Here is a 23877-nt window from a genome sequence, read left to right as displayed (position 1 = left end):
TGCCATTAAAGTCTTTTTAATCATTATTCAAATATACTGATTCTAAAAGAAATGCACATATGGTAATTATATCATTAATCACGACGTATGAAAGGCAGTGACTACTGAAATCGTCAGCCACTTAGATTAGTCGCAACATTTATAAAAAAAAAAAGCATGAGCAGAAAATATTGTATACCTTTTTTTTCTCAAAAGGTTGCCAGTAGAACGGAGTTCTGTACTGTGTTTGTGGTTTCTTTATTGTGAAACTTATTTCGCATGTTATAATTACAAATAATACACCAAATCTCTCTACAAATTCAAAAACACACCAGCTGCCAATAGCCAAACTCAGTGTCCTGCCTAGATCGTAGGAAAACACGAACGAAATGAAAATTTAAATATAAAGGAACATTTTTGGAAATAGCATTAAAAGATCTATGTTAATTTCAGTTTATGATTTTGAGCAATTCAAAGTACATTTTCCAATAGGTAAAAAAGATGCTGGAACAAGTCGTTTCATGAATGCGAAAACAGTGTGTATTGCACTGTCACGACTGAAGATCTCTTAATTAGCAAAACAAAGAAAATCATGTAATTTATCACGATAAGGCTGCTAAGTGACAGTGCATATTTGTTAAGTTGAAGGGTAGAAAAAATAATTTACGTTATTTCAATAACATGCCTGTTGTTAAACGTGAGGCAAGCTTCAGTTTGAACCTATCCGAAATACTTGACAAACCATTTTTCTCACCATTTCGCGAAGCTCGCGGTAACGCCAACAATAAATGAGCGGGTTTAGAGAGGAATTTAAAAGAACCAAAAACAAGGAGGCACGATTGGCGACCAAAAATGTTATTTGAAATTTGTCAATTAAAAGTAAAACTGAACAGGCCAAGTTTGGAACATAACAAACCATTAAGACTATGTAGACAAGCAACGCGCTAATGGCAGATTTCTTTTCTCGAAGGACTTTCATGGCTTGGTCATTTTGCAACTGGCATTGGGTCAATATTTGATTCTTGTGATATCTTGCAATTTTGTAGATATAGATATAAATTGCAGTAGCCACAACAAGTCCATACAGTTGAGCGGCTACAACCACTGCAAGGTTATAGCGCGCGGCTATTGAGATGTATGCAGCTCCAATAGCAAAACCTATCAACCACACACTTATCGAGACGAAGAAAACCCGCTTTGAAGTGACGAGTCCTTGATATCGTAGAGGGAGAGAGATGGCCAGAAATCTATCGATAGCAATCGCGCTAATGGTGAAGAACGAAGCGGAGACCAAAATTAACAACAGGAACAAAAAGATAGTTATAGTTGTTGGGCAAAGCATGTTAACTGTTTGGTTGTGGTTTCCCCTTGCTTCCTTGTACAAGACGATTGCGATAATTGCACCCAACATCGAGTGCACAACTGATCCTACTGCCAGGTCGGAGACAGCAAGATTTATGAACAGCATCTTTAAATTTTTGGGCAATGATGACGCTTTCCAAAGAGCACGAATAACAAGGAGATTTCCAAGAGTTGCAACGAAAGAAAACGTGAAAGTTAGAACGCAAAAAGACAACATAAACTTCCTGTGATGACTAACAAGTATTTCGTATTCTTGCAGTTTATCTCTGCAGAGGTCCGTAACCATAATAAAGGTGAAAATGATGACTCTCAACTGTACTTCAACAAAACAGAACCCGCAGTTTTTGAAGTTCTGATCAAGGCTATGGCACTGATGAAAATTTGCGTGGCGAACGGTTGTTAGCGAGAAATGATTTTTAAACGCTTTTCAAAGAAACAAAATGTATGACATTGAAGTTAAGGTCAGCGGAAGAGTTTCTTTTTTATAAAAATTATGTAGTTTTGGATGTAGTACCTGCTATTCACTGTCAGCTGGCTTCGACAAATGAAATGAGAGAACGAATAAAGTCTTGTTAACGTTCAGTGTTCACCTAGAACAACCTCTAAACTGAGATCATTCGTAAACAAGGTGTTGAATTGCAGCTGCTCATATACTAATACTTAATTTCGATCTTCCGATATTGTAAGACTACATACAGCATATACAAGCTGTTGTTCATGGGTAAATCGAACACTATAAGAATAAAATGTCCAATTTATGGCTTATCAAATTGCTCCATGAAAAATGCTTTCCTCCACCGATTTTCGACAAATTCCTCATCTGATGCTCCTACTTCTTTTAAGAATTTCGTCACCCCACCGTGTAAATAATTACTTGGACCAATATTTTGGCAATGGAAAAATATCATGAAGATAACAAAAAATGGTCCATTGTTAGGCTTTAAAACATAACTGAGTTTAATAAGCTTATCTATTTAACTTTGTGGATTAAGTAAGAATTTCTCATACATATCGTAAAGAAAAGACGCGAAAAGGGGGAACAAGATACCGATCTTTATCAAATATTCTGGCTTTCGTAATATTTATGCTCTATTTGTATGGTTTTGGAGGGTTTCTATGGAGCTGTAATCTGTAGCTCCTGTTCCCTCTCTCTAGTTTCTCTCGTGACAGCTAGGCAGGTTGGGCTTTATATAAATTTCAGTCATTGTTATTATTATTACTATTATTATTATTATTCACTATAATCACTAAAAATATTTACAAAACTTTTGATAAAATGCTTAAAAATCGAAAAATCCAGTAAATGTTTAATAAAAATCCTAGAAAAGCTAGCGGATACACGCATCATTTAATAATCATGATTATCATTGTTGAAGGCTATTATTATTGTTATCACCTTTATTGCTATTAACTTAGAAAACTAATTAAACCTTCTCGTTTCTGACAGGCGAGCTGAAGCGTTTAATAAATAATTCCTTCGATTGGTCGTTTTCAACAAGAAACTCGTTTGTTTTCGAAAGGCTCGAGATCTGATTTAGGGGCAAGTCAGGCGAACTACGAAAATGAATAAAATGACGAATTCTTCAAAGTACTTGCCAAAACTTGTTTAATTTCTTTCCCAGTGACTCCCTTTACGTTATAGAAAGAGGTGAGCAAGGATATGGTTTGCTCACTATGGAATTAAGTCGAGAAATGAGAAGTAAATGATATTGATTTCATGAAATTTCATCAACCTGAGCACCTTTTTCCAAGGTTTTAGTATTCAAGGATAACGCGCTCACCTAAGGCCTAAACGTTACCCCTAACCCGCTTGACAAATAAAAACAGACTTTCATCAGCAAAATGAGCACGGCTCGAACACAATGTCAGTTTCCGTGGAGTTGTTTGTTTTTTTTTTTTTAACCATATTGCATTGAAATGCAAATCTGAGTGAATTCTATAAATATTCGACGAAAGACATCATGATCTCAATGCTACATTTGAATATCAAAAGGAACTTAGATAATAGATTTATCAGGAGAAGAACGTGAGAAAATTATGTATTTTCTCGCGCCTTACCTTTTCCTGCAAGGTAACTTTCTCTCTTTCGCAATCTTCAGCTTTACTTTGGGTGGGTATCTGAGAAAGCCACATCAGCGACTGCGATTGAAAACACGGTGAAAAGAGAAATCGATATTAAGTAAACTTTCAGAACTCGTGGGTAAGAGTTTGGCAAATTTCCTAACCACTGACTACAACAAGAACTTGAGAAAATCAAATCTAATGGGCTTTACGTGGCACAGACAGCGACTGAGTCTCATTCAGAAAACAAGTAATTCGGAAACAACACCGACGCTGATACTAAACCCGGAATCTGATAAAAAAAAAAAAAAAAAAGCACAACAATCAAAGCACTTTTTATATTCTTATTCTACGAAATCGTAATTTCTCACTACAAACTGACCTCGGGTTCTTTCCACTTCACGTATGTCACAAGATCTTATCGGGAAATTTTACATTTTTTTGTGCAAAACGTGAAAAAAATACATATGTACCCAAGTAAAGTGGTTTGTTTTTCATAACCATTAAAATATTGTATATGCACGGTTCGTTTGTACTGCTCTAATTATTTAGTAAGTATGATATATATGGTGTACGATATTTTACCTTCACTCGAACAAATCCAGTACCTAGGATACCTAGTACTTAGGATCTTGTACGTTAAACGTTAATTCTTAAATACTCAATTTTTTCAATAATCACGATATGAATTAACGCTCCTTTCATGTGATGGTTACGTTGGAAGTTTGATGAGTTTCTTTATCATGCACTTCATGATTTCTCGAAGCTCACGAAATCTCCAGCAGTAAACAAAGGGGTTAATCGATGAATTCAGAAGAACCAGAAACGAACAGATATGATGCGCTTCCAAATAATTGGGTCGATCAGGACTCACTGAGAGCAAAATTATAGAGCACAAATTTGGCAGATAACAGGCCACATAAACAATTTGAACGAACAGGGAATTAATCATTGACTTTTTTTCTCGGAGAGCTTCCATCGCTTGACGATTTTGACAAGAACATTGCTCAAGTATCCTAATTCGATGATAACGAACAACTTTGCAAATATAGATGTAAATAACTGTTGTCGCGAAAAGTCCACCAAATTCAAGAATAGCTACCACCAAAAGATTCTGCGTTGGAATAAAAATGTTTACGGGGATGGCGATGGCAAAGCTTGCCGACCACAAAGTGACCAAAAATGTAATAGCGCGACAAGGAGTAAAGAGTTCTTTGTATCGCAAGTGAAGAAATATCGCAAGAAGTCTATCCACAGCGATGGCGATCATCGTGAGGAAAGATGCACTGCTAAGAAGATATATGCAAAAATGATTTACAGTCAAGATGATAGGACATAAAAAGCCAGAGTTGTTGCTTTCACTGGTTTCCTTCTTCCAAGTTACTAATATAAGTATACCGTACATAGGCTGAGCAAGAACGCCTACTCCAAGGTCAGAGGCGGCAAGGCTTAGGTACAGTTTTTTCAAGGTACTTGGTATAGATGATGCTCTCCATAAAGCTCGAATAGCCAGGATATTGGCAAAGGTTGCCACTACAGCAAACGCTAAGTTCAAAATGGCAAAAATTAGAACCGTTGTTCCATAAAAATGCACAAGTATTTTATAAATTTCAAGTCTACTTTCGCAGAGCTCCATTTGACTTGGGAAGTGCAACAGCCGTTTCTTCAAGTTCTCTAATCTTTCACAAAATCTCCTATATACAAAGCAGTACAGGTAATATAATCAATTCATAGTACAGCGTGGACATGCATTTAAGCCGCAGAACAGTAGAGTACCTGCTGGCATTGGCCGATCTTTCTGTAAATAACGCTCAGTGAAGACCGTCCGGGTCGCTTTGGTTCAAAGTTTTGAAGTTACGGTTTCTTGATTTTCTGTTCTTGAGTAATTTTATTCATGTTATTAGAAAGCAAAGGTGACATCTCGGTACTGGCTCAAAGAGCTCAAAATACACATCAAGAGAACTTGTGACGTTTGATTTTAATAGAATGAATTATGGTTATCATAAAATTTGCACACCATAGGAGCCAGTAGTCAAGGTGTAAAGCAGAAAATGACAACCCGAACTTGCCAAACAGGTACAAAATTAAAGCGCGCTCTTGTTAACCAAGATTGTATTAGTCCTTAGTTTTGCCAAGTATTGAATCGATTTGGGTATAGTCCCCATTAGCTACCAAAATGCAAAACCTGTCGTGCTATGCAAATATCACGTTCGCTTTAACAGTTGCCATTTATGAGGTGAGAGAGATTTGAATTTATGAAAACAAATGTCTTAATTGCCATCGAAAGTAAGCTCCAAAATAAAACGAAGAAAACTTTTTATAAGATATGAAAACGTTCGCTGGTTACTTTTGGCCAGAATTCGTTCGGTGGTGAACACTTAAAGCACGTTCTCTTCTCCTTTGTTTTATGCTGTCATTTTGAAGTTTTATCCTAGCAAGTTTTTCACGGTAATGAGATAGAAAACGATGACAATTTTTCTTATTACAAGAGTCGTTGACAATTTTTCAAGTTGACAGACATGTGAAAACGAAATTTTAACGCTACAGATGCACGTAGAAACTTTAATATCAAACTTTTACAACTATTATTTTAAAAAACCAATGATAATTTCAGCTTGTAAGTTTTCAAAGTTCACATTTCAGTTCGGCATACTAGAATGTCATTTTACGAACGAGATGATAATTTCAACTGCTTACGAGGGGACTAATTTCTTAAGAGAAAATACAAAAGGTCGTGTCGTTATACGAATGACGTAAAAGCTGAGCAAATAAATGATACAATACAAGTAGCGGTTGTCAGGACCCTTTTAACTTCAATCAACATATATTTTTAATTACTAACGCCTATCTTCGGAAGCCGACTATCTTTTTCCCGGCAAAAATTAAAGACCCAGTTTCACCTATTCGGTTTTGCGGCCGTTTGTTACTGTCGAAATGAAGATCTCATTTTTGATTGGCTTTTTGCCTATCGTGACCCGCTTGGCCGATAATTTTCGATTACGGAATATTTGCAATGCATCAAGGGTGAAACTGGGCCAGCCTTTAAAAGCTTATTCGGATTATTGGTATGCCTTTTTAATTCCATGCACTACTTTTGGAATTTTTGGAAATTACTTACCTAAAGATATATTTGCGTTACGCAGAGAACAGTTTAACATAGCAATTTTTACTCCGAAGTTTAGTATTTTTATGGAATATGTTGTACCTTTCTTATTTTTAGACGAAAATGTCACATCTTTAAAACGGCGGTACCCAGTTTTCATAAACAACATTCGTATACCAAGGTTGAACACTTATCGTTTTAGATAAAGCCAGAGCTCCAGCGAGCAGGTTTGATAAAACTTGCTTCAGAACGATGAAATGTTACAGTTGGTTTTTTAAATTATTCTAATGGTCTTACTCATGATACAAAGTTTTATACATAGACAAGAAGCACCTTGGGAAATTTTAACACAAGTTTTTTTTATTTGGTAAACTGAAGCTTTTACATCAATTTTGTTCCTTTTAGGACCTAAAGCTGACAGAATTACTAGTACTTGAGCTGTTATCGCCTTCTCATTGCCATAAATAATGCCACGCCGAGCACAGCGAGAGTCGTAAAGGCGGCCAATGCAGTAAGAATTGGAATTTTCATATCTGCTTAAAAGTAAAAGACATTTCACAGCCGTTATTTAAAATTTCCAACCTAAATTAAGCTAATTTCTAAATTGTTATTTCTTAAAAAGGAATCAACAAGGAAGTCAGTCGATCTACATAAAAAATCTATTTTATCATACTCGAAAGGGTAATATTTATAGTGTGGAAGATTTTTGTACATTCTGATTATATGTCTGTGATAGATGGAAGAAAATTTGTTGATTTCCTATCGTTTCTTCGGCTTTCGCTTCTCAAATTTTTTTATCTGTTTTTCATTAAATAATTTTTTTTGTCATTATTATTATTTCTTCCGCAAACTTGTACTAATAGCTTCTCTTTGAACTTAAGATTAACCGGGAATTTAACTTTCCAAAGCTGGATATTGGGCGGACGTCTGTGATCCGTCTTTGATACAATGCTTTCATCTTAAAAATATGAATATCAGATTTTAAATGAGTTTTTTTTTCTTCATCTTTCCGTATGTTTTGACAACAAACATTCAAACAATCAGGAACTTTAAGTTTTAGTCAAGTTATGGGCGTAATGATTTCCATATTTACCGTGTAAGAAAAGCGACGAGATGGAGAATATAAAGTACTTCGAATTCGTTCACTACTTCGCTTTTCTCCAAACCAACCTTCAGATTAAAAAAGATAATTAGGATCTCGCTCAAAATACCTTCTGTGGCCGTTTTATCATTGGTAAACTTTTCATCTTGTTTATAAGCGTTATGATAGTCTAGTGTTATTGGTCCTTGTGCCAGGGAATACACCTATTGTTCGCCAAGCTCGCGTCTCACTCGGCCACCCGACTCGCATCCACGGGCGCACCTCGACTGAGGGTCCAATACATTGCAGATTACCACGTGACAGTGTATAAAAACGAAGGGCTGCTTGACGAATTGAAAGGCTTCGAGGTTGAAACGAGAGTTTCTTCTTGGAGACGGAAGCTGTTGAAGCGTATCGCCGACAGCGCAGCTGTAGGATAAAAAAATATGAATTGCTGAAGTAACCAGGCGTACGCACTGCAGACCTATTTTTCGTTTGTTATGTACAAACTACTTCAGGAAAAATACAATGTGACAGCCCCACCCATCAGTAATGATCTCGTGTCGTTTAGCATCATTTTCGTCATCAGTGGGTGTGGCAAAACATTTTTCAAGCAGAATTGACAGCTTTTTATCCTTGCCGTCAAATCTTCCTTGTACGAACATACTCTGGCGGAGTCTCAAAGAAAGGGGAAAATCATTGGGTCCATGCGCTGGGATAAATCTGAAAAAACAAAAATTAGCATTTAGGAAGCAGTTTCTCCTTTGCTCTAAAGTAATAAACTCTTCATAAATTAATGAATTTCATTTTGTAATCATCATTTTTGATGAAGAAAGAGTTAAGAACACAACATTAACCAATTGGGTCATTTTACTATGTAAAAATATCGATCGATAGGTTTACAAAATGCGGTATTAAAATCATTGTTTGCCATGATTTTATGTTGTACCGCATTTTAAGAATGTTGACCGCGTAAGCACCGTATATTCTAACAATGTTTTTCATTTCTAAATTACTTGTGGATAAGAAACAATAATGGAAGGTCCCGACTTAAGGGATACTCCAAAATCCGGTTTCCGAGTAAGGACTGAATAAGTTATTTACCAAATTATTGACCGAAAAATAATTGATTCAGCTCCAGTCCTTACTCGTAAAACCTGATTTTGGAGTATCCTCTTACATAACGACCAATGATGGAAGGAAAAACTACTCGCGACTTGATTCGCTCTTATTCTATCGTAGCTGGAGCAAGAGCCCTCAAACATAACCTTTGACTGTGAAATATCTCCAAGACAACTGTAAAGTTTCCCTTCCCTTTTTCCTTGAAGACCAGCTTTCTGTTCTTTGGTTGTAATCCGACAGCCGTAGCCAATCTACTGTTGGAGTAATAGCAACTGAATGGGATCTGTATCTCTCTGATACGTGTGACGATATGTGAGTTCTTCAGTGGAATCTTCAGGACCTTGTTACTGTACGCAATGGCAGCCTTTTAGTGCAGTGTGCCGCCTTTTAGTGCCACAGCCTGTCAGCGGTGTTTTGAGATCAAAATGCGTAGGAGTCTCTGTTGCTCCACACTTCGGGTCCAGGAGGCGAACATGTTCCTGGTCCATTCCTTTGAGTAAGGGCTTGGGGATAGTTATGGAAATATGGTCTTGTCGACATTGGACGGTAACCCCTCGGGCTTTAAAAAATAACGACGACGACTTTTTGTCATAACATGGAATTTCATAAAAATTTCAAAGAGCTAGGAATCAACATCAAGGTTGAAAACTTTATTTTATATTAACTTTGATAGCAAGGAATATCTTTTTCAAAATACTTTTTCTAAAAATAATTTTTTTAAGTGGGTAGTCTTTTTATTCCCATTGAGTTTGAAAAAGCCAAAAAACAGCAGAAGCTAATTTAAATGAAATAGAATTTGAAGATACACCCGTCTAATCGCACCAGTCTAATCGTATTATTTTTTTTACATTCGTGATTGTATCTTAACCTGTAATTCATATTTGCTATGTTCCATATATTGAATTTTCTAGTTCTTTCCGTGGCTTTCCTGGCTTCACTTACCTTCACACGTATGTTTATCATCAGCCAATGACAGTTCTGGATCAGGACAAAGACATTCATAACTGCCATCAGTATCCATACATTCGTGTGAGCATCCGCCATTGTTGTCTGCACATTCATCAACATCTGGTGGAACAGTTCAACTACATTGAATACGACACTCACTGTGATTTGTCAGTACAGATAACGGCTGATGAAAAAACTGCTCCCTTTGTCTTTTTTTTTTTTTTTAAGATAGCGTACATCTTTCAAAATGTGTGCGAAGGTATTATTCAAAAGCGGTACACAAAAGTGATGTGGGCCACTTTCTCGTTTACTTCATTTTGACATATAAAGTGATATTTAACGTAAAAGACAAACGGTAAAGGTCGATCAAACAAAGGAAAACAAAAAAATTAATTACCCCACCCTATTTAAACCTGTTGTTCATTAGAACTAAATTGTCACACTTCTAAACCCTTTCAAGTGGCCTTCAGTTGTAAGAGGGTTTACGATTATATGGCAATGATCATCTACCTTGTTACACGTGAAAGAAGATATCTATCGTTAAGAACATTCAGTCACTGGCTTACCTTTGTCACAAATTTTACCAGTGGTTCCTTTTGAGCATAAACAAATGAAATCATTCCCAGCGATCGGCAGACATTTCGCTCCTTCCTTGCAGGGGTTGGGATTACACTGGCTGACTGGGGAAACTCGAGATAATTTTCAACGAACGTGAGTCACCTATCTTAAACTGATAATTTCAAATTTCCTCTTTCGTTTCTCTTGAGTTATAATATGCGCAGTCTCCCTGCTTTGCAGCTCAGACGCAAATACAAAAAGCAGCCATAAAATTCTCTACAAAGGCTAAGCGAAGAAGACAGAAGTGCAAAGCAGATGAATAAAAAAAAATGAAGGTTATAAAGTAATCGTCTTGAAGGCCAAAGAATTATTTCAAAGATTTAAATTGTATCTAGATGATAAATATACTAACCACCAGATGATTCATCTTCTACGAATGTTCCTCCGGGAAGAAAATCAATGCCTTTTCCCATTTCAGTGACTGGGGTGTCAGCGAGTAACTCCTCATCGCTCTTAACAGGGTTGGTACAGCAAAATAACAACACTATCACCGAAATAACCTTCATGTTTCAAAGAAAACGGCCTCAAAACTCGATTGCCTCTAAAACCAAAAATGTAAGCAATCCACCTTAACATCTAGTCATTTATAGGCAGAGGGAACATTTTTTCCATCAACGTTTCATTGGTTCAGAAAATTAACAAGTTGTCCTTTGAGGACTAAAGTCGTCAAATCTCGGGGGAAAAAAGCTGCTCGAAAAACGTTTACTCTACAAAGGTTATTACTCTAGCTGTCACCGAGATGGTGGATGCCAGGAATGGTGAAAGGGATGATGTAAATTTTTCTTTGCTTGTTTCATTTACCCTGACATTTGCATTGACTAATTAGAACATTGTTTTAACATTTTTCTCCACAGTGCGTGCTAAGATATGGCGTTGAAAAGCAAAACGTCAACTAATAATGCTGTTTTAATAATGCTGCCCAACTCTTGTCAACATGAAGGTGTCTGTACTGCTTCAGCTCAGGGCTACGATTGTTCTTGTCCTCAAGGTTACGAAGGAACAAACTGCCAGGAAGGTACGGAAATTGGTTTATACGATATGTGAAAAGAACTGTTGTACCTGGTTCATTATGAATTTAGTAACTCCGAAAAATCCCGCGCAATTAATCTACTGATATCCTGTTTTATAGACGTCAATGAGTGCACCATGCAAAATGGCGGATGTTCTCACAAGTGTACAAATATTAAAGGTAGTTATACCTGCTCCTGCCCAGACCCCGAGCTGAAATTAGCTCCAGATCGTCACACTTGTGTTGGTAAGCAGCGAAATAAAATAATTATAAACTTGAAAAGTAACATGTCAAACTCGAGATTTAATTCACAACGTACTTATTGTCTGTAAATGAGCCCAGTTGTTGTTCATTTCTGTCTGCAGCTTCTGGCGTTTCTGTGAAGTGTCGCCAAAACGATATGTCAATCACATTACCTAAGATCCTCCTACTCTGCTTGAATCGTGAACATGTCACACTCAGAGACGTTAACTGCGTTGCTAAGGAAACTGAAACCCACTACACCCTTCATACTGCATTGACTGGCTGTGGAACAACCTCCAGACATAGTAAGGATGCCGTTGTTTACAGCAACACTGTCTTGGAAGTTGCCGTAAAAGATGATCCGTTATTACGAGGGTTCGCAAGATAGCGATTCCTTTCAGATGCTACTATAAAAACAATGGTGCTGCAACCGCCGTTTAAGTCCAAGCTCATATCAAGAAACTGGTGTTTGAAGAAGATGGAAAAGGAAAATTTACGGTTGCATTGGACCTGTTTGCAGATGAACAGTAAGTCAGAACCATTGTTTTCATTCTAAGTTAAACAACTATTAATTTGTGAACTAAAAGCGAATCTAATGCGTCGATCCATATGTTCCACTTTCTTGACATCCACTTGCGAGTAAGAAAATTAACCTCTCACCCTATTAAATACGCGAACAAAGACAACTCTTCTCAGAAGATCATATCTTCGCACACTGATCAGTTAATGCTTGCGTCATATGTTTTCATAGACGACATCAGCCGTAACATTTTATGTGGTCTGAGCCGCAAATAATGAGTTTTTTTGCAATGAGATTGGAAATCAACTGAATGACTTTCACATTGATACAATTGACCATTAGTGTAGCGATCAAAACGAGTCTTCTTCTTTCACCAGATTTCAGTCTCGTTATAGTGAAGGTGACTTCCCAGTGCAAGTCAATGTCCTGTGGATGAAACTACCAAAATCATGCGGTCATCCCCTGTAGGAACCTTTCGATCCACAGCAGAGGGTTTTTTAAATTCATTGCCAGTCATCCATTCGTTTTTGTCCACTGAGATATAAGGGTTTGCGACCCAAACGATCCAAAATTGAGGTGCGCTCAAGAATGCATCAATGAAGCCAGAAGAAGGCGTGACGTCATCGCTGATGACAAAATATATTCATTGACCCAGGGACCACTTGCATTTGATGCTGATGAGAGAGACAGTGGATCACCTCTTAGCGGTAAAAGAAAAATAGCGCATTAACTAGCTTCAATGTTTTTATGTAAAAAAATCCCTTGCAACTGTTATCCTCAGTGATTGGCTCACTCGCCGACAGCCATTTAGGCAGTCGACTAAATTATTCATTCTCCATCCTACACAAACAAACAAACAAACATTGAGAAGTCTATCCTAGAGCTTTGGCAATCTCGAATCCTTATTTGAAACAGCTTAGATAAAGATGTAACCAAATTGATACTGTTTGCAGTTGCGCATAAAAATACTCAGATCAGAACTAACTCGTTCAACGCTTGCATATAGGTGTAACCGTCCCAGCAGTGGTTTCCATGGCAATAATCTCTGTGTTCTGCCTTGTGGGAATCATTTGGATGTCACGCAGGAAATTTGTGGGAATCATTTGGATGTCACGCAGGAAATCCAGTCGAGCCTCGGGTTACTTTCCTTTAAGTGTGTCCCCAGAAGATTAGAATTCGTGAAATGCTACAAAATGGAGCACAGTACAGAAATTCATAAATTAATCACGGCTAAACAGTGTATTCAATCAATAAAATACAATGCAATAAAACTCGTGTAAAAGAAATACTGTCTCCTTTCTTTACGACTACAGCTTCCTCCTACACGTGCCACCACTATCAAAACCATATCCACCAGAGAATTTGCATGATATAAGAAAAACCTGATAAATTATTTTTAAAATGGTCAGATTATCAAAAAGAAACAACTCTTTGTTAAGTAGCGCTACAAAGCATTTGCAGTTTGGGTCACTGCAGTTTGGATCAAGTAACACATGCGTGAACCATTCTCATAATGTTTTTCCTATGAAATGAAGTCTATGTCACTTTAAAGAAAACCTGGTTTATATTATCACTATTCTCTGGCAAATATTAAAAGTTACTATTAAGAGGAGGTTCATGCTGCTTAAGTTACCACAATATTTGGAGGAAGTCAAACATCAGTGGTAACCACCGAAAACCATTGTATTCTACCAGCATCATCATTAAACTTGATCCAGTTTCGTGCTAAGTAAGGATGGTGATTTATATTATAAAATAAATATTGCAGAAGGAGCAGGGAAAATAATTGAATATAGAGATGTAAAGTTGTTTCTGCTGGCTGACGAATTTCAACATTCTGTTTTTATTTTCAACACTTAATAGGTAAATACTTCATCAAATTTCAATCAACCGTTTACAAAAAAAATAGCGAACTCTTCTCGGGGACAACTCGGGAGGGCGAGTTGTCTCGCCTCGGCGGCAAGTAGGATAGCCCTGTCAGGTGGGAAAAACTCTTCTCATATAAACGCATCGGCTCGCCTACTCAAGACGAGATGGCTCAAATAACCTGCCTAGCTGTCACGAGACGGGCTGGTGCTGGGGTTGGTGTCAAGTGGAAGGAAAGGTTGTCTCGGGTACCCGAGACCATTTCAATAGGCCTGAAGCCAAGATCATATAATTTTGTTCGTGATCAGATGATCCTTTGGCGAGTATGAAATATCTATTCCTCTACCAAGAACTTGTTATTTCTTATTAATTTAGTTCAATGCCTCTTACCTTTCGCAGATATAGCAACTAAACAATTTTACACTGAATTTGTTTTACAATAGCAGAAAGTACAACCAGGATTCTTTTTAATTTGCATCAACGTTACGTAATGTGTGGTTGCTATGAAGGATTAAATGAGTGTTTCTCATCCAGCCCAACCTTTTGGGGCCATTCTATGGTGCTCTATTTGCATACCTGATGCAGCCCACACCTTGAATTGGTTACATAGCATTTTTTTTTATTACACCTGCCACCAAATGCTCCTTGTGTTTGAATCGCACCTTATCTAAGTAGCCATGCAGTTTTCTGATGAAAGCAAGTATGCAGTGGCGAAAAGAATGAAGGAATAGGTTATCTTTAGAAAAGTAAGGCAGAAGGATGCTTCTCTTTCTCGGAGCAGGTTCAAGGACGAGAACCACCGAAGGACTTATAATCTATAGCGGTAATGCGAAGAGAACCCAGGCGCTAGTGGTTGGGCACTTTCAACACTGTGCCTTTCCTGCTCCTTAGGGCTGAATAAAATCATTTTTCGACAACATCGTCTTAACCCTTTTGGCTCTTGCAGCAGTGGATCACTGTGACCCAAATCCTTGCCTGCATGAAGCAGCTTGTAAAAGATTACCTGAAGGGTACGAATGTTCCTGCCCGTCTCGTTACACAGGAAAAAACTACAAAAATAGTAAGCTCTGACTAAGATCGAGCCTCAATTTCTTTTTTTAAATTAAATTATCGATATTCCTCCGACGTCCTAGCTTTAATTTCCCTGGGAGTTACCAGTGGGACTGTGATCCTGAATATACCGGAAGAAACTATGAAACAGCTTCAACCGCTTACAATAAATTATTTCAACATTAATTATACTTTAAAATGTGTGTTTGTATTTTACTCTCCAGATATTAATAAGTATGCTGAATGTCCTTGTAAGAACGGTGGTACTTGTCAAAATACTTGTGGTAGTTACCAGTGTACGTGCAAACTTGGTTATACAGGCAAGAATTGTGAGACAGGAAAGCTGGTCTGAAGTGTAGCTCAAAGGATAGAACGCTGGACTGTTGTGCGGAAGGTCGAGGATTCGAGCCCCGGCCGGACCAACACTCAGGATCTTAAAATGATTGAGAAGAATTTGCTGCCTTTCTATAATATCAAGAAATGGTTAAATATTCTAGTCTTCTCGGATAGGGACGAATAAATGGAGGTCCCGTCTCCTGCAGGGTTGGGGTAGGAGACGTTAATTTTCCCACACACGAGATTACTGTGTGATGGATGTCCTCCACTGGGGTGGGATGGGTGGGTTTATTGGGCCCGCAGTAATCGGCACAAGCTGTTGCGGTGTCCCTGCCGGTTGGCGAAGCTAAATAAAATAAAATAATAAAATAAAATAATCGTTTGGCAACATAGGCGCGTTTATTTCTCTTATTGGCTTAAATTCTAGAAAATTCATCATTTATGTTTTTGTTGACGCTTTGCTGCGTCCGTTCGATGATGCGAAAAGGATGATTCTCTCAGCTCCAACCTATGTCGTCTGTTCCCTGCAAAAAAAAAAAAAGGTGATAAAGACGTTTTGTGGGTGCACGAATCCATTGTAGCTAGGACAGACGCGTGGATGACGCCGCCATAAACAGTTTTTGACTTCTTCAGTGTATAAAACAAACAGATTCTACGCGTCTGTGGATCTTTACTAACAGTAACAAACTGATCACAGAAAATTATCTATGACTGAATAGACGCAAGACAACATGAAATCCATTTGACCATTAAATACCAAACTGATCTCTAATTCTACGTACAGATATGTACGAGTGTGCTGAATCTCCCTGTGAAAACGGTGCTAAGTTTTAAAATCTTCCCGGAAGATGCGCTCAAGGATGTCTGAGAGGATCAAGAAAAAGCGAGACGTTAACAATGAGGATAAGTTGTACCGTTTGACGCAGGGTCCTCTTATATTTGATGATGACGTGGAAGAAACGAAAGGAAATCAAAAGACTGTAAAAGGTAAGTATACGCGACGGATTGTTCTCTTCAGCTTTCGTAAACGTGAAATATGAAAATGTGAAATAATTCTGGAACTTTCAAGTTGGCAGTGAGGACCACTAAAACAAGATAAAAACAACTTTAAACCTTTAACCCTTAACAGTGACTGGCTTTTGATTTCTTCCTTGAATCAAAAGAAGAGGTCATCAGAATAACGGAGAAGATCGCCATTTTAAGAAACTCCTGATTCCCAAGCAAATTCTCCTTGTCACTGTCATAGGAAATATAACGAGAACAAGTGTGGAGAATATGAATACCAATGTTAGGGGATAAAAAGTTAAAGAACTCAAATAGCCTCTTGACTTCAGACGTAATTCTAAAAGTCAGTATACGTGTTACGTTTGACACTTTTGTTCAATTCATCTTTTTATGCCCTGTATACGGTTTTCTGCCAGTCTTCAAAATCTCAAAATTTACTTTGGTGCAGTTTCTAAACCAATTTGAAAGTAGGACCTCTTTGAAAACCCGACCTAAATGATAAAATGATAAATGTTGTGACAAGAACGTTCATCCTGATTAATTATCATAATCACCATCACTTTCATTATTATCATTATTGATATTGACATCCTTTATTTCCACTTTTTCCACACATTTTTTTACTTGTTTTTTACTTGGTAAACTTATTCATCTAGATCTAACAATGTCTAATAAAAAAAATTTTATTTTCATTTCAGATGCTACTACATCAGCGGTTCTTCCTTTACTTGCGCTGGCTGTGATTTGCATCGTGGGAATGATTTGGTTGAATCACAAGAGACAAGGAGTCGCTCGCGTGTATATTCCCAAGTCGGTGATGTCAGAGGACCGGAGTCTCCTGTACTAACAAAAAACTAAAAGTAAAGAAGAAAATAATAAAAAAAAGATCACTCTAGTCAAGAGATTTGTAAATTTTAATGGGGGGTTCATTGCCAAAGTCAAAAATGACCCAAAACTAGTCGAATATTAAACAGACTGGGAAGTTTAGCTGATCAAAACTCGCCTAAGTTAAAGTTTGCTTAATGAGTTATGACACGATAAAAACCTGTTCAACGGTATCTTTCGTAAGAAAGAAATAATTTTAAAGCTTTTATATCAGAATTGGTAAACCTGAGACTAAAGATGAAACGAACGAGGGCAAAATTAACTATTTAATCCATAAATCAAACAACCAGTAGCATGGGCCTAAGTTTTCAAAATAAATAAACAAATTATACCATTCATGAATATAAGATACAATTTCTTTATTCGTCACAGTATACAAAGTTAGATTCACGGAAAAAATCATGCGAAAGAACTGATCGCGTAACTCGTCTAAACTCTTGTCAAGCGACAGTGCTTTCAAGTGTTTATCTCGTCCAAAAATAAAATTAGGTAGCCAGAAAATGTCCGTTTTGAAAAACAGTTTGTCCACTGAGTCAGGTAAAGTGATTTTCTAGTGGCACCATCGTCGTCAGTGTTTCAGTTAGTAGCGTCTTTATAAACGCCAGCCGTTGCTGTAGATATAAGATAAAAAAGGAATAAATGTAAGATCAAAATTCGTCGTCGCAAATAAACATGTTATATTCACTTTAGTGAACCTATATAGCATAGTAATATTGTAATCCTTGGGCTTTGGCGAAAATAATTGATCCTTTCTAAACCAATACTCGTCAAGTCTATTGTAAAAGGTAATCGAAAGTAATCAGTTACCTTCACGATTTTTTTTTTCTTTTTTTTGCAATTTTGCTGCACGCCCATAGATTGGCTTTTTAGACAACTTTAATCTGAAAGGAAGCTATATTTTCTGTGAGAAAAAATACTTTTTTTTTCTAGTGACATGTAGCAGCCATATCGGCTCCTTCTTGGTGTAGAAGACGCTGGACACGTCATAATAGTACACCGCCTCATTAATCTTTTTTTGTTTGTTTGTTTTCTTCGTTCTTTTGTCGTTTTGTTCTCTATTAATAATTTTGCGTCAACTGTATCTTCTACACCAAGTAAGAGCCCAAACATGCAAACATTTTTCCTACCTTTTAAACTCTACGGGCACACAATATAACCAGACTTTCTGCATACACAGTTGTTGCTCAGTTTTTCACCAACTTTTAGGATCCTATTGTTGAACCAGCAAATTATTTCTGTCAAAAAATAAAATTAACAGAAATTGTGATACATCCGAGCAATTGGCACATAAGACCCGTGAAAATCAAAAGTAAATGCAGAATTCGTCACATCAGTATCATTAATACAAAAAAGTATACCCGTTAATTTGAAATGTTCTTGACATTTTTCGAGACTTCCCTATTCATGCAATTGGTACACAATTGTAGACTATGCTTAATTTTGTTCCAGGTTACCATGATATACCTGCATTTTCGATTGAAATAGTTTTCTCGAAATTTCGGGTCACATCAACATACAGTTGGTATGAAACGAGACTTAGAACTTCAGGGCCCAGTTGTTCAAAGGGCTGATAATGCTATTCACCGGATAGAGGTTTATGCAGTGCATAGCGTTATCCACCTTCGAACAAACGGAACCAGGGTGGTGATATTTCTTGATTTATTCAACGTAGGATTTACCGTTATTGCGTTGGTTGTCCTGTTCTTCAACCTCGTTCCAGTATTCCTCGGTCACTAGTGAAAAGGATAGAATTGTGCTGTAAGATGTCAGCGTAACTTCGTTAACATTTGATCATATCCAGACATGCTTGGGGCCTGTCACTATTTATCGTCTGGAAGCGGGGGGGGGGGGGGAGGACGAAGACGGAGAATTCTGGTTGTGTTACGATAAGATTTACCTGATCTCCACATAAGGCTCAATCCGTAATTTTTTTTCTTTTTTTGATCCCCCTCTCATTCACTGGCAGTCAATTTTCTATTGACCCTAAATACTCTGTTTCCGACGACTGACCCCCCTTCTTCTAAAAACTAAGTAACTCTTCCCCCCCAAACAAAAGGCTCTCACCACCCCTCCCCCTGTCCAGGTGATAAATAATTACTGGTTGCTTATTACTGAAAGATTTCGTGAGCAATACGAAAGGGAAAACAAGAACAGTCGATGTTGCAACGTCGCACACGTCGGTATAAAACATGTTACATTTTAAATCAAAGATAAAATATTCTAAAACCTACATAAAATTAATGTTAAACTGGCTTTTTCAAGGGAAGGATGTGTTCAGGTCTTTCTGCATGCATGCATGAGAGGTACCTTTTGACCTATATTTAAATATGACTTTATCAAGGGTCAGAGATAAACATTCTTCGTAATCTTACGTAAAAAATAATGGTAAATTTGCCTATTCAAGGATGGAGTTTGTTCACGTCTTTGTACCTGAAAGGTACCCTTCACCTATTTTTAACGAAATGGTGGTAACTTTATCAAGGATCAAAGATGAACTTGCAAATTTAGAAATACAACGATGTAAATTAATAGTCGCGGATTCCAAAGTGCAACCATTCTCTTGAGTGTTTGTTTATCTGTTTTAAAAGTATTTGCTTACGATTTTTGCTTCATCTATCTTCTTCTACCTGAATTTGTGTCTTCAAATCCCTAAATTGAACATAGTAAGTCTCCTTTGCAGGTGCTTTCTAATTGCTTGTAAATCAATTGAGAGAATTTGGTTTTAAATAGGAAAGCACTTTCATATTTGTACGTTTGTCTCGTCAACTTTTTTTTTTTTTTTTTGATAATGTATTGATATGGTAAAGAGAAATTACATCATGTTCCTTGAAAATGAGAATATTTGCTTCTAAAATCGCCAGAATTGGACGCACTCTTGACAAAGTGTAGAGCACGTTTCTTTATTCAAAGACCGAACTAAATTTGCTCCGCAGCCAGTCAGTCATTCCAAGAATTTACAAGGTTAAGTGAATTTTATTCAGCAACAATTTTATTCCACACGGAATACTTTCCATTCTGATGTACTTAAAAAAAAAATTAAGGTTTTTACAGGTTTCTTTTGTCTCTGTTTGTAACAAAACGTTTAAAATAATGAACTCATCATTGTCTTGACCGACTTGGCGGACTATATCTTCATCCTGTCTGAAGGCGTCAAAACTTTTCTCATTGAAAATTTGCCCTTTGGATTTACTTTATTTCTTAATGCAGAGAAGATAATGATTTCAAGGGACTGTTTAAAGAAAACAGCGATAAATGTATTCTCTTGAGTATAATGTGTTCTCTTGAATGTGTGAAGTGTTTTCAGTAGTACACGTGCAATTCCATAGTTATGCTAATTTTCTTGCCATTACCGCCATCGTTTGAGAAAGGCTTCTTGCGCCTTCAACATTCTGTCATGTGCGCCCATGTTCTTGCAATTTTTCAACAGTTGGTCGTATTAAAGTTAATCACTCTGCAATATTCGACGTCTGAACTTAATAGGAAGGCGTAGAGGTAATTCTAGCTTCGTAAAATTTTACGTGATAAAGATCACCTACCTACTTGCTCGAATGACTGATCCCCAGCACAACAGATTAAAACAAAGTGAACCAAAATCACTGTATATAGCGTTTTCTTTGCTAACATGGTCCTCTTAAACCAAAGAGCACCTTCAAAAACTCTTAGGTGTGTTCCAGAGCACTTTTGGTGGTGTGTTGCAAGGAAAACAAAGCATAGCTGTTAGTTCTGCTTTGTTTAAAAAACGGCGGCACTCAGACCACCACAAACGTTCGTGCCTAAGTCCGGGCTGAGATCTCTTTGAGGTCTTGCGCTTGGGAATTTGGGTCATGGAATCGTGCCAAGATGTTTTTACAGCTAATCATAAAAGAGTGCGCTGGTTTGTTCATAAAAACTAATAATTAATGGAGAGGTTAAGAGAAATATGGGCTAAGACTGAAAAATCAGAGGTAAGAGACAGTAAAAAGTTGGTAGTTGATGAAATAGATTATTGATTAACGTAAATTAGCCAGTCATTAAGAAGCGATAAACACATCTGAATCGATAATCAATCAATATGTTGAGCAATTGGTCAGTCAATAAGACACTCAGTCAATCAGCCCATTAAATTATCAGTCAACAACTTTTAAAAGGTATTTTTTTCCTTTTCTTTTTTTACAGGGAAACGTTACCCAATCTTTGTCTGCTGTTTTCCGGTGTTAGCGATATTAGCCCAACCAAAAGTACGTTCGAATAAATTAAAAGTCAAAATCGTTATGAACCAAAACTTCATGACATCACTCCGTTAAACTTTGACAACTTTCTGGTTGCGATCAGTGTACTTTAATTTTAAAAATCATTAAAGGAATCTTCAAGTATTCTAAAGCGCTACAAATGACATTATAAGTTACAAGAACAAACTCATTCACCTTTGCGGCCATACGGCCATGAAACGTATGAGAGGCAAGAAGCTCACTCTCGACCAAGCGCCTCCCTTTCTAGTTTTCTGAAGTGTTTATTGAAATGGACAGAAAAGGATTGCGCGCGTGTTTTTTTTTTTTTTTTTTTTTTTTTGTAATATAGCAAACACGTTTAATATGGCATAGAGCAAACTCGGTGATTTCAAGACGTCCCATGTAAAAAAGGTATCATCATATATTTTCGATCATTTATCTTGTTGCATTTTGCAGAAGCTACTGTCCTGAAAATTTGTTGTGGCAGTCGGTTCATTTAAAAGTTTAGAAGAAGTCCTTAGATTGATATATCTGAGGGAAAAGTTTTTATGGTTTGAGATAGAATTATTACCCTGAGTTCTTTATATCATTTTGAAAATCGATTTTGAAAGCTTGTCTGAAGCTTCCCATGATATATTCCCTCTGTCAAGCCGTACATTATAAGTTCATTAACGGTAAATATTTCCCAACTGCTTATGTTATTTCCAACAGCTGCTTTTTGAAGTACGAATTTCTTTCTAGGAATAGGAAGCCACTGAAGAGAAAGTGTGTAATCTGGAAAAATATGGTATCAAATTACTGCACTTGAGACAGTGAACAGCTTATCGTTAAGCCCTGTGTCCGGCCTCAAAGGAACACCTTGTCAAACAAATTCACCGCTATCACAACATGTTTTTCGCGAATGATTACTTCGCCACGGGATCACCTTACTGAAAAGCAACAGGCATCAAGCCGATGACGTAAGTAAGAGAAAGATCAACTCTTGAGGAGAATCGCTGATGACGGACACTTTTTCCAATTCTTTGATATTGACAATGGCAGAAAAGGAGGAAATTTTCTTCTGGAAAAAAAAAAGTCACGGAACTTGCTTATTAAAAGTTACCTTGGTTTGTGAGCTTCTGGGTCAACATATTTATGCTAACCATGTTTAAAGGTTTGGGTACATACTTTTCAGCTTAATATCGCCAATGAAAAATAAATTAGATCATTTCGCCTTTTTTTAAACACATTGTAAAAATTCTTCCAACTATCGGTTGTTCTTTATTAAAAGTGTTGATGTTGGTGCAAGTATTGTCTTGTATGGTTAATAACAAAAGTATAATATTTTACCGCTTATGCTGTAAATAATACTATTTAGCATTGTAAAGATATTAGTATTGTCACTAGCTTCAAACTGCTTGTACGTATCATAAAATGAATAAAACAAATTAAATAATCGTCCACGGTCTCAAACAGGGCTGCGATAAATAAACAAACAAAAACGAATAAGTTAAAAAGGGAACTTTGGATCTACGCGTAATGGATGCGAATTATGTGAATATCAAAGAAAGAGCGCACTTCCACTTGGAAGTCATAGGTCAAAACTCAAAAAGCGCCTGCTAAAATAATTAATCCTGTGTTCTGAATTTTTTTTTGTCAAAAAACTGCTACTTGATTGATGTCGGTTTATAACAAAGTTCAGATATAACGCGTGCTGTCATTGGTTGAAAGGGCGTGCTCTATCAGAGTATAGAACATGGAGTTGAAGGCTGTCACGCCATCTGTCAATTTGTAACATAGCGGAACAAATGCCGAATGGGTTTCCGATGGGTTTTTATTCGACCCAGAAGTCCTCTAGACCTAGAAGACGAAAGAGAAAACGAGCTGTTAGCTTCGATCGATTTAGAGGATACTGTCAATGACAATACGACCTACCCTTTAACTGAAAGTGAGGTTTCCAACAAAGTTAATTACGAAAACAATGAGCGCGGCGGCAATTTAAACAGGCAAAGATTTGAAAACATGTCAAGTGCCGCAATAGACGAGATAATTGTAAGAGCAGAAACAAAGAAAACCAAACAATCCACCAAATGGGTTATCCGAGTTTTTGAAGGTGTGTTTTTACGTTGCAAAAATATAATAAATACCATATGAAAACCTCGAATAGAGTGGACGCACATTTTCTAAACTTTCTTGCCAAAAAAAAAACAACAACAATCAAGGAAAGTGGACGATTTTAAAACTGGCTAGCACACACATGTTTCTAACCAACAACTATAACTTTCTCTAGAAAATAAACACCAAAATACAAATAAAAATTATTTTTTTCGTTGCCGTTTTTTAATAGCTTGGTGTAGTGAAAGAAAAGTTGCCAAGAACCTCCACGAAATGAGCAAGAAAGAGCTTGACCTATCCAGAAGTTAAATCCTGCCTGCGAAGCACTTTTTCAGTACCCAAAGCGAGCCGTGAAATCTTAAGTTAAAGTTTCGTACGACAACTAGC

At 37.0% G+C, this 23877-nt stretch overlaps 2 protein-coding genes, 2 long non-coding RNA genes and 2 pseudogenes across 6 annotated transcripts; 2 read left to right on the top strand and 4 right to left on the bottom strand.

Moving 5' to 3' along the window:
- Nucleotides 1-5570, bottom strand: LOC111334777 (melanocortin receptor 4-like). The gene is made up of 2 exons (XM_022940589.2): nt 5179-5570; nt 1-3480 (listed from the first exon to the last, which is right to left on the bottom strand). Exon 2 carries the CDS (start codon nt 1625-1627, stop codon nt 689-691), a length of 939 nt encoding a protein of 312 aa, XP_022796324.1. The 5' UTR covers nt 1628-3480; nt 5179-5570; the 3' UTR covers nt 1-688.
- On the bottom strand, nt 2931-5183 carry LOC148718618 (adrenocorticotropic hormone receptor-like). Its single transcript, XM_088741626.1, has one exon. The coding sequence runs from the start codon at nt 5036-5038 to the stop codon at nt 4115-4117; it is 924 nt and encodes a 307-aa protein (XP_088597752.1). The 5' UTR covers nt 5039-5183; the 3' UTR covers nt 2931-4114.
- Nucleotides 5571-6552: 982 nt separating the features above from the next.
- Nucleotides 6553-10850, bottom strand: LOC148718617 (oncoprotein-induced transcript 3 protein-like; annotated as a pseudogene).
- A 7-nt stretch (nt 10851-10857) lies between these two features.
- On the top strand, nt 10858-13315 carry LOC148718616 (oncoprotein-induced transcript 3 protein-like; annotated as a pseudogene). The gene is made up of 5 exons (XR_015993608.1): nt 10858-11289; nt 11404-11529; nt 11649-12053; nt 12424-12753; nt 13053-13315. The product of XR_015993608.1 is annotated as an oncoprotein-induced transcript 3 protein-like (transcript).
- A 2349-nt stretch (nt 13316-15664) lies between these two features.
- Nucleotides 15665-21004, bottom strand: LOC111334747 (uncharacterized). 2 transcript variants are annotated; one of them, XR_002695270.2, is made up of 4 exons: nt 20725-21004; nt 18868-18921; nt 18316-18423; nt 15665-17157 (listed from the first exon to the last, which is right to left on the bottom strand). It is a non-coding gene; the product is annotated as an uncharacterized LOC111334747 (long non-coding RNA). The 2 variants fall into 2 exon arrangements; XR_002695269.2 differs by lacking the exon at nt 15665-17157 and adding an exon at nt 17533-17799 and having other exon boundaries at nt 20725-21001.
- LOC148718615 (uncharacterized) lies at nt 21001-22836 on the top strand. Its single transcript, XR_015994212.1, has 3 exons — nt 21001-21132; nt 21344-21405; nt 22138-22836. It is a non-coding gene; the product is annotated as an uncharacterized LOC148718615 (long non-coding RNA).
- The last annotated feature ends 1041 nt before the right edge of the window (nt 22837-23877 follow it).

This window comes from Stylophora pistillata, chromosome 12 (assembly GCF_964205215.1).
Source record: "Stylophora pistillata chromosome 12, jaStyPist1.2, whole genome shotgun sequence".
Taxonomy (NCBI): domain Eukaryota; kingdom Metazoa; phylum Cnidaria; class Anthozoa; order Scleractinia; family Pocilloporidae; genus Stylophora; species Stylophora pistillata.
The sequence above is the reverse complement of the archived record's forward strand: the minus strand, read 5'-3'. Positions and strand labels throughout refer to the sequence as shown.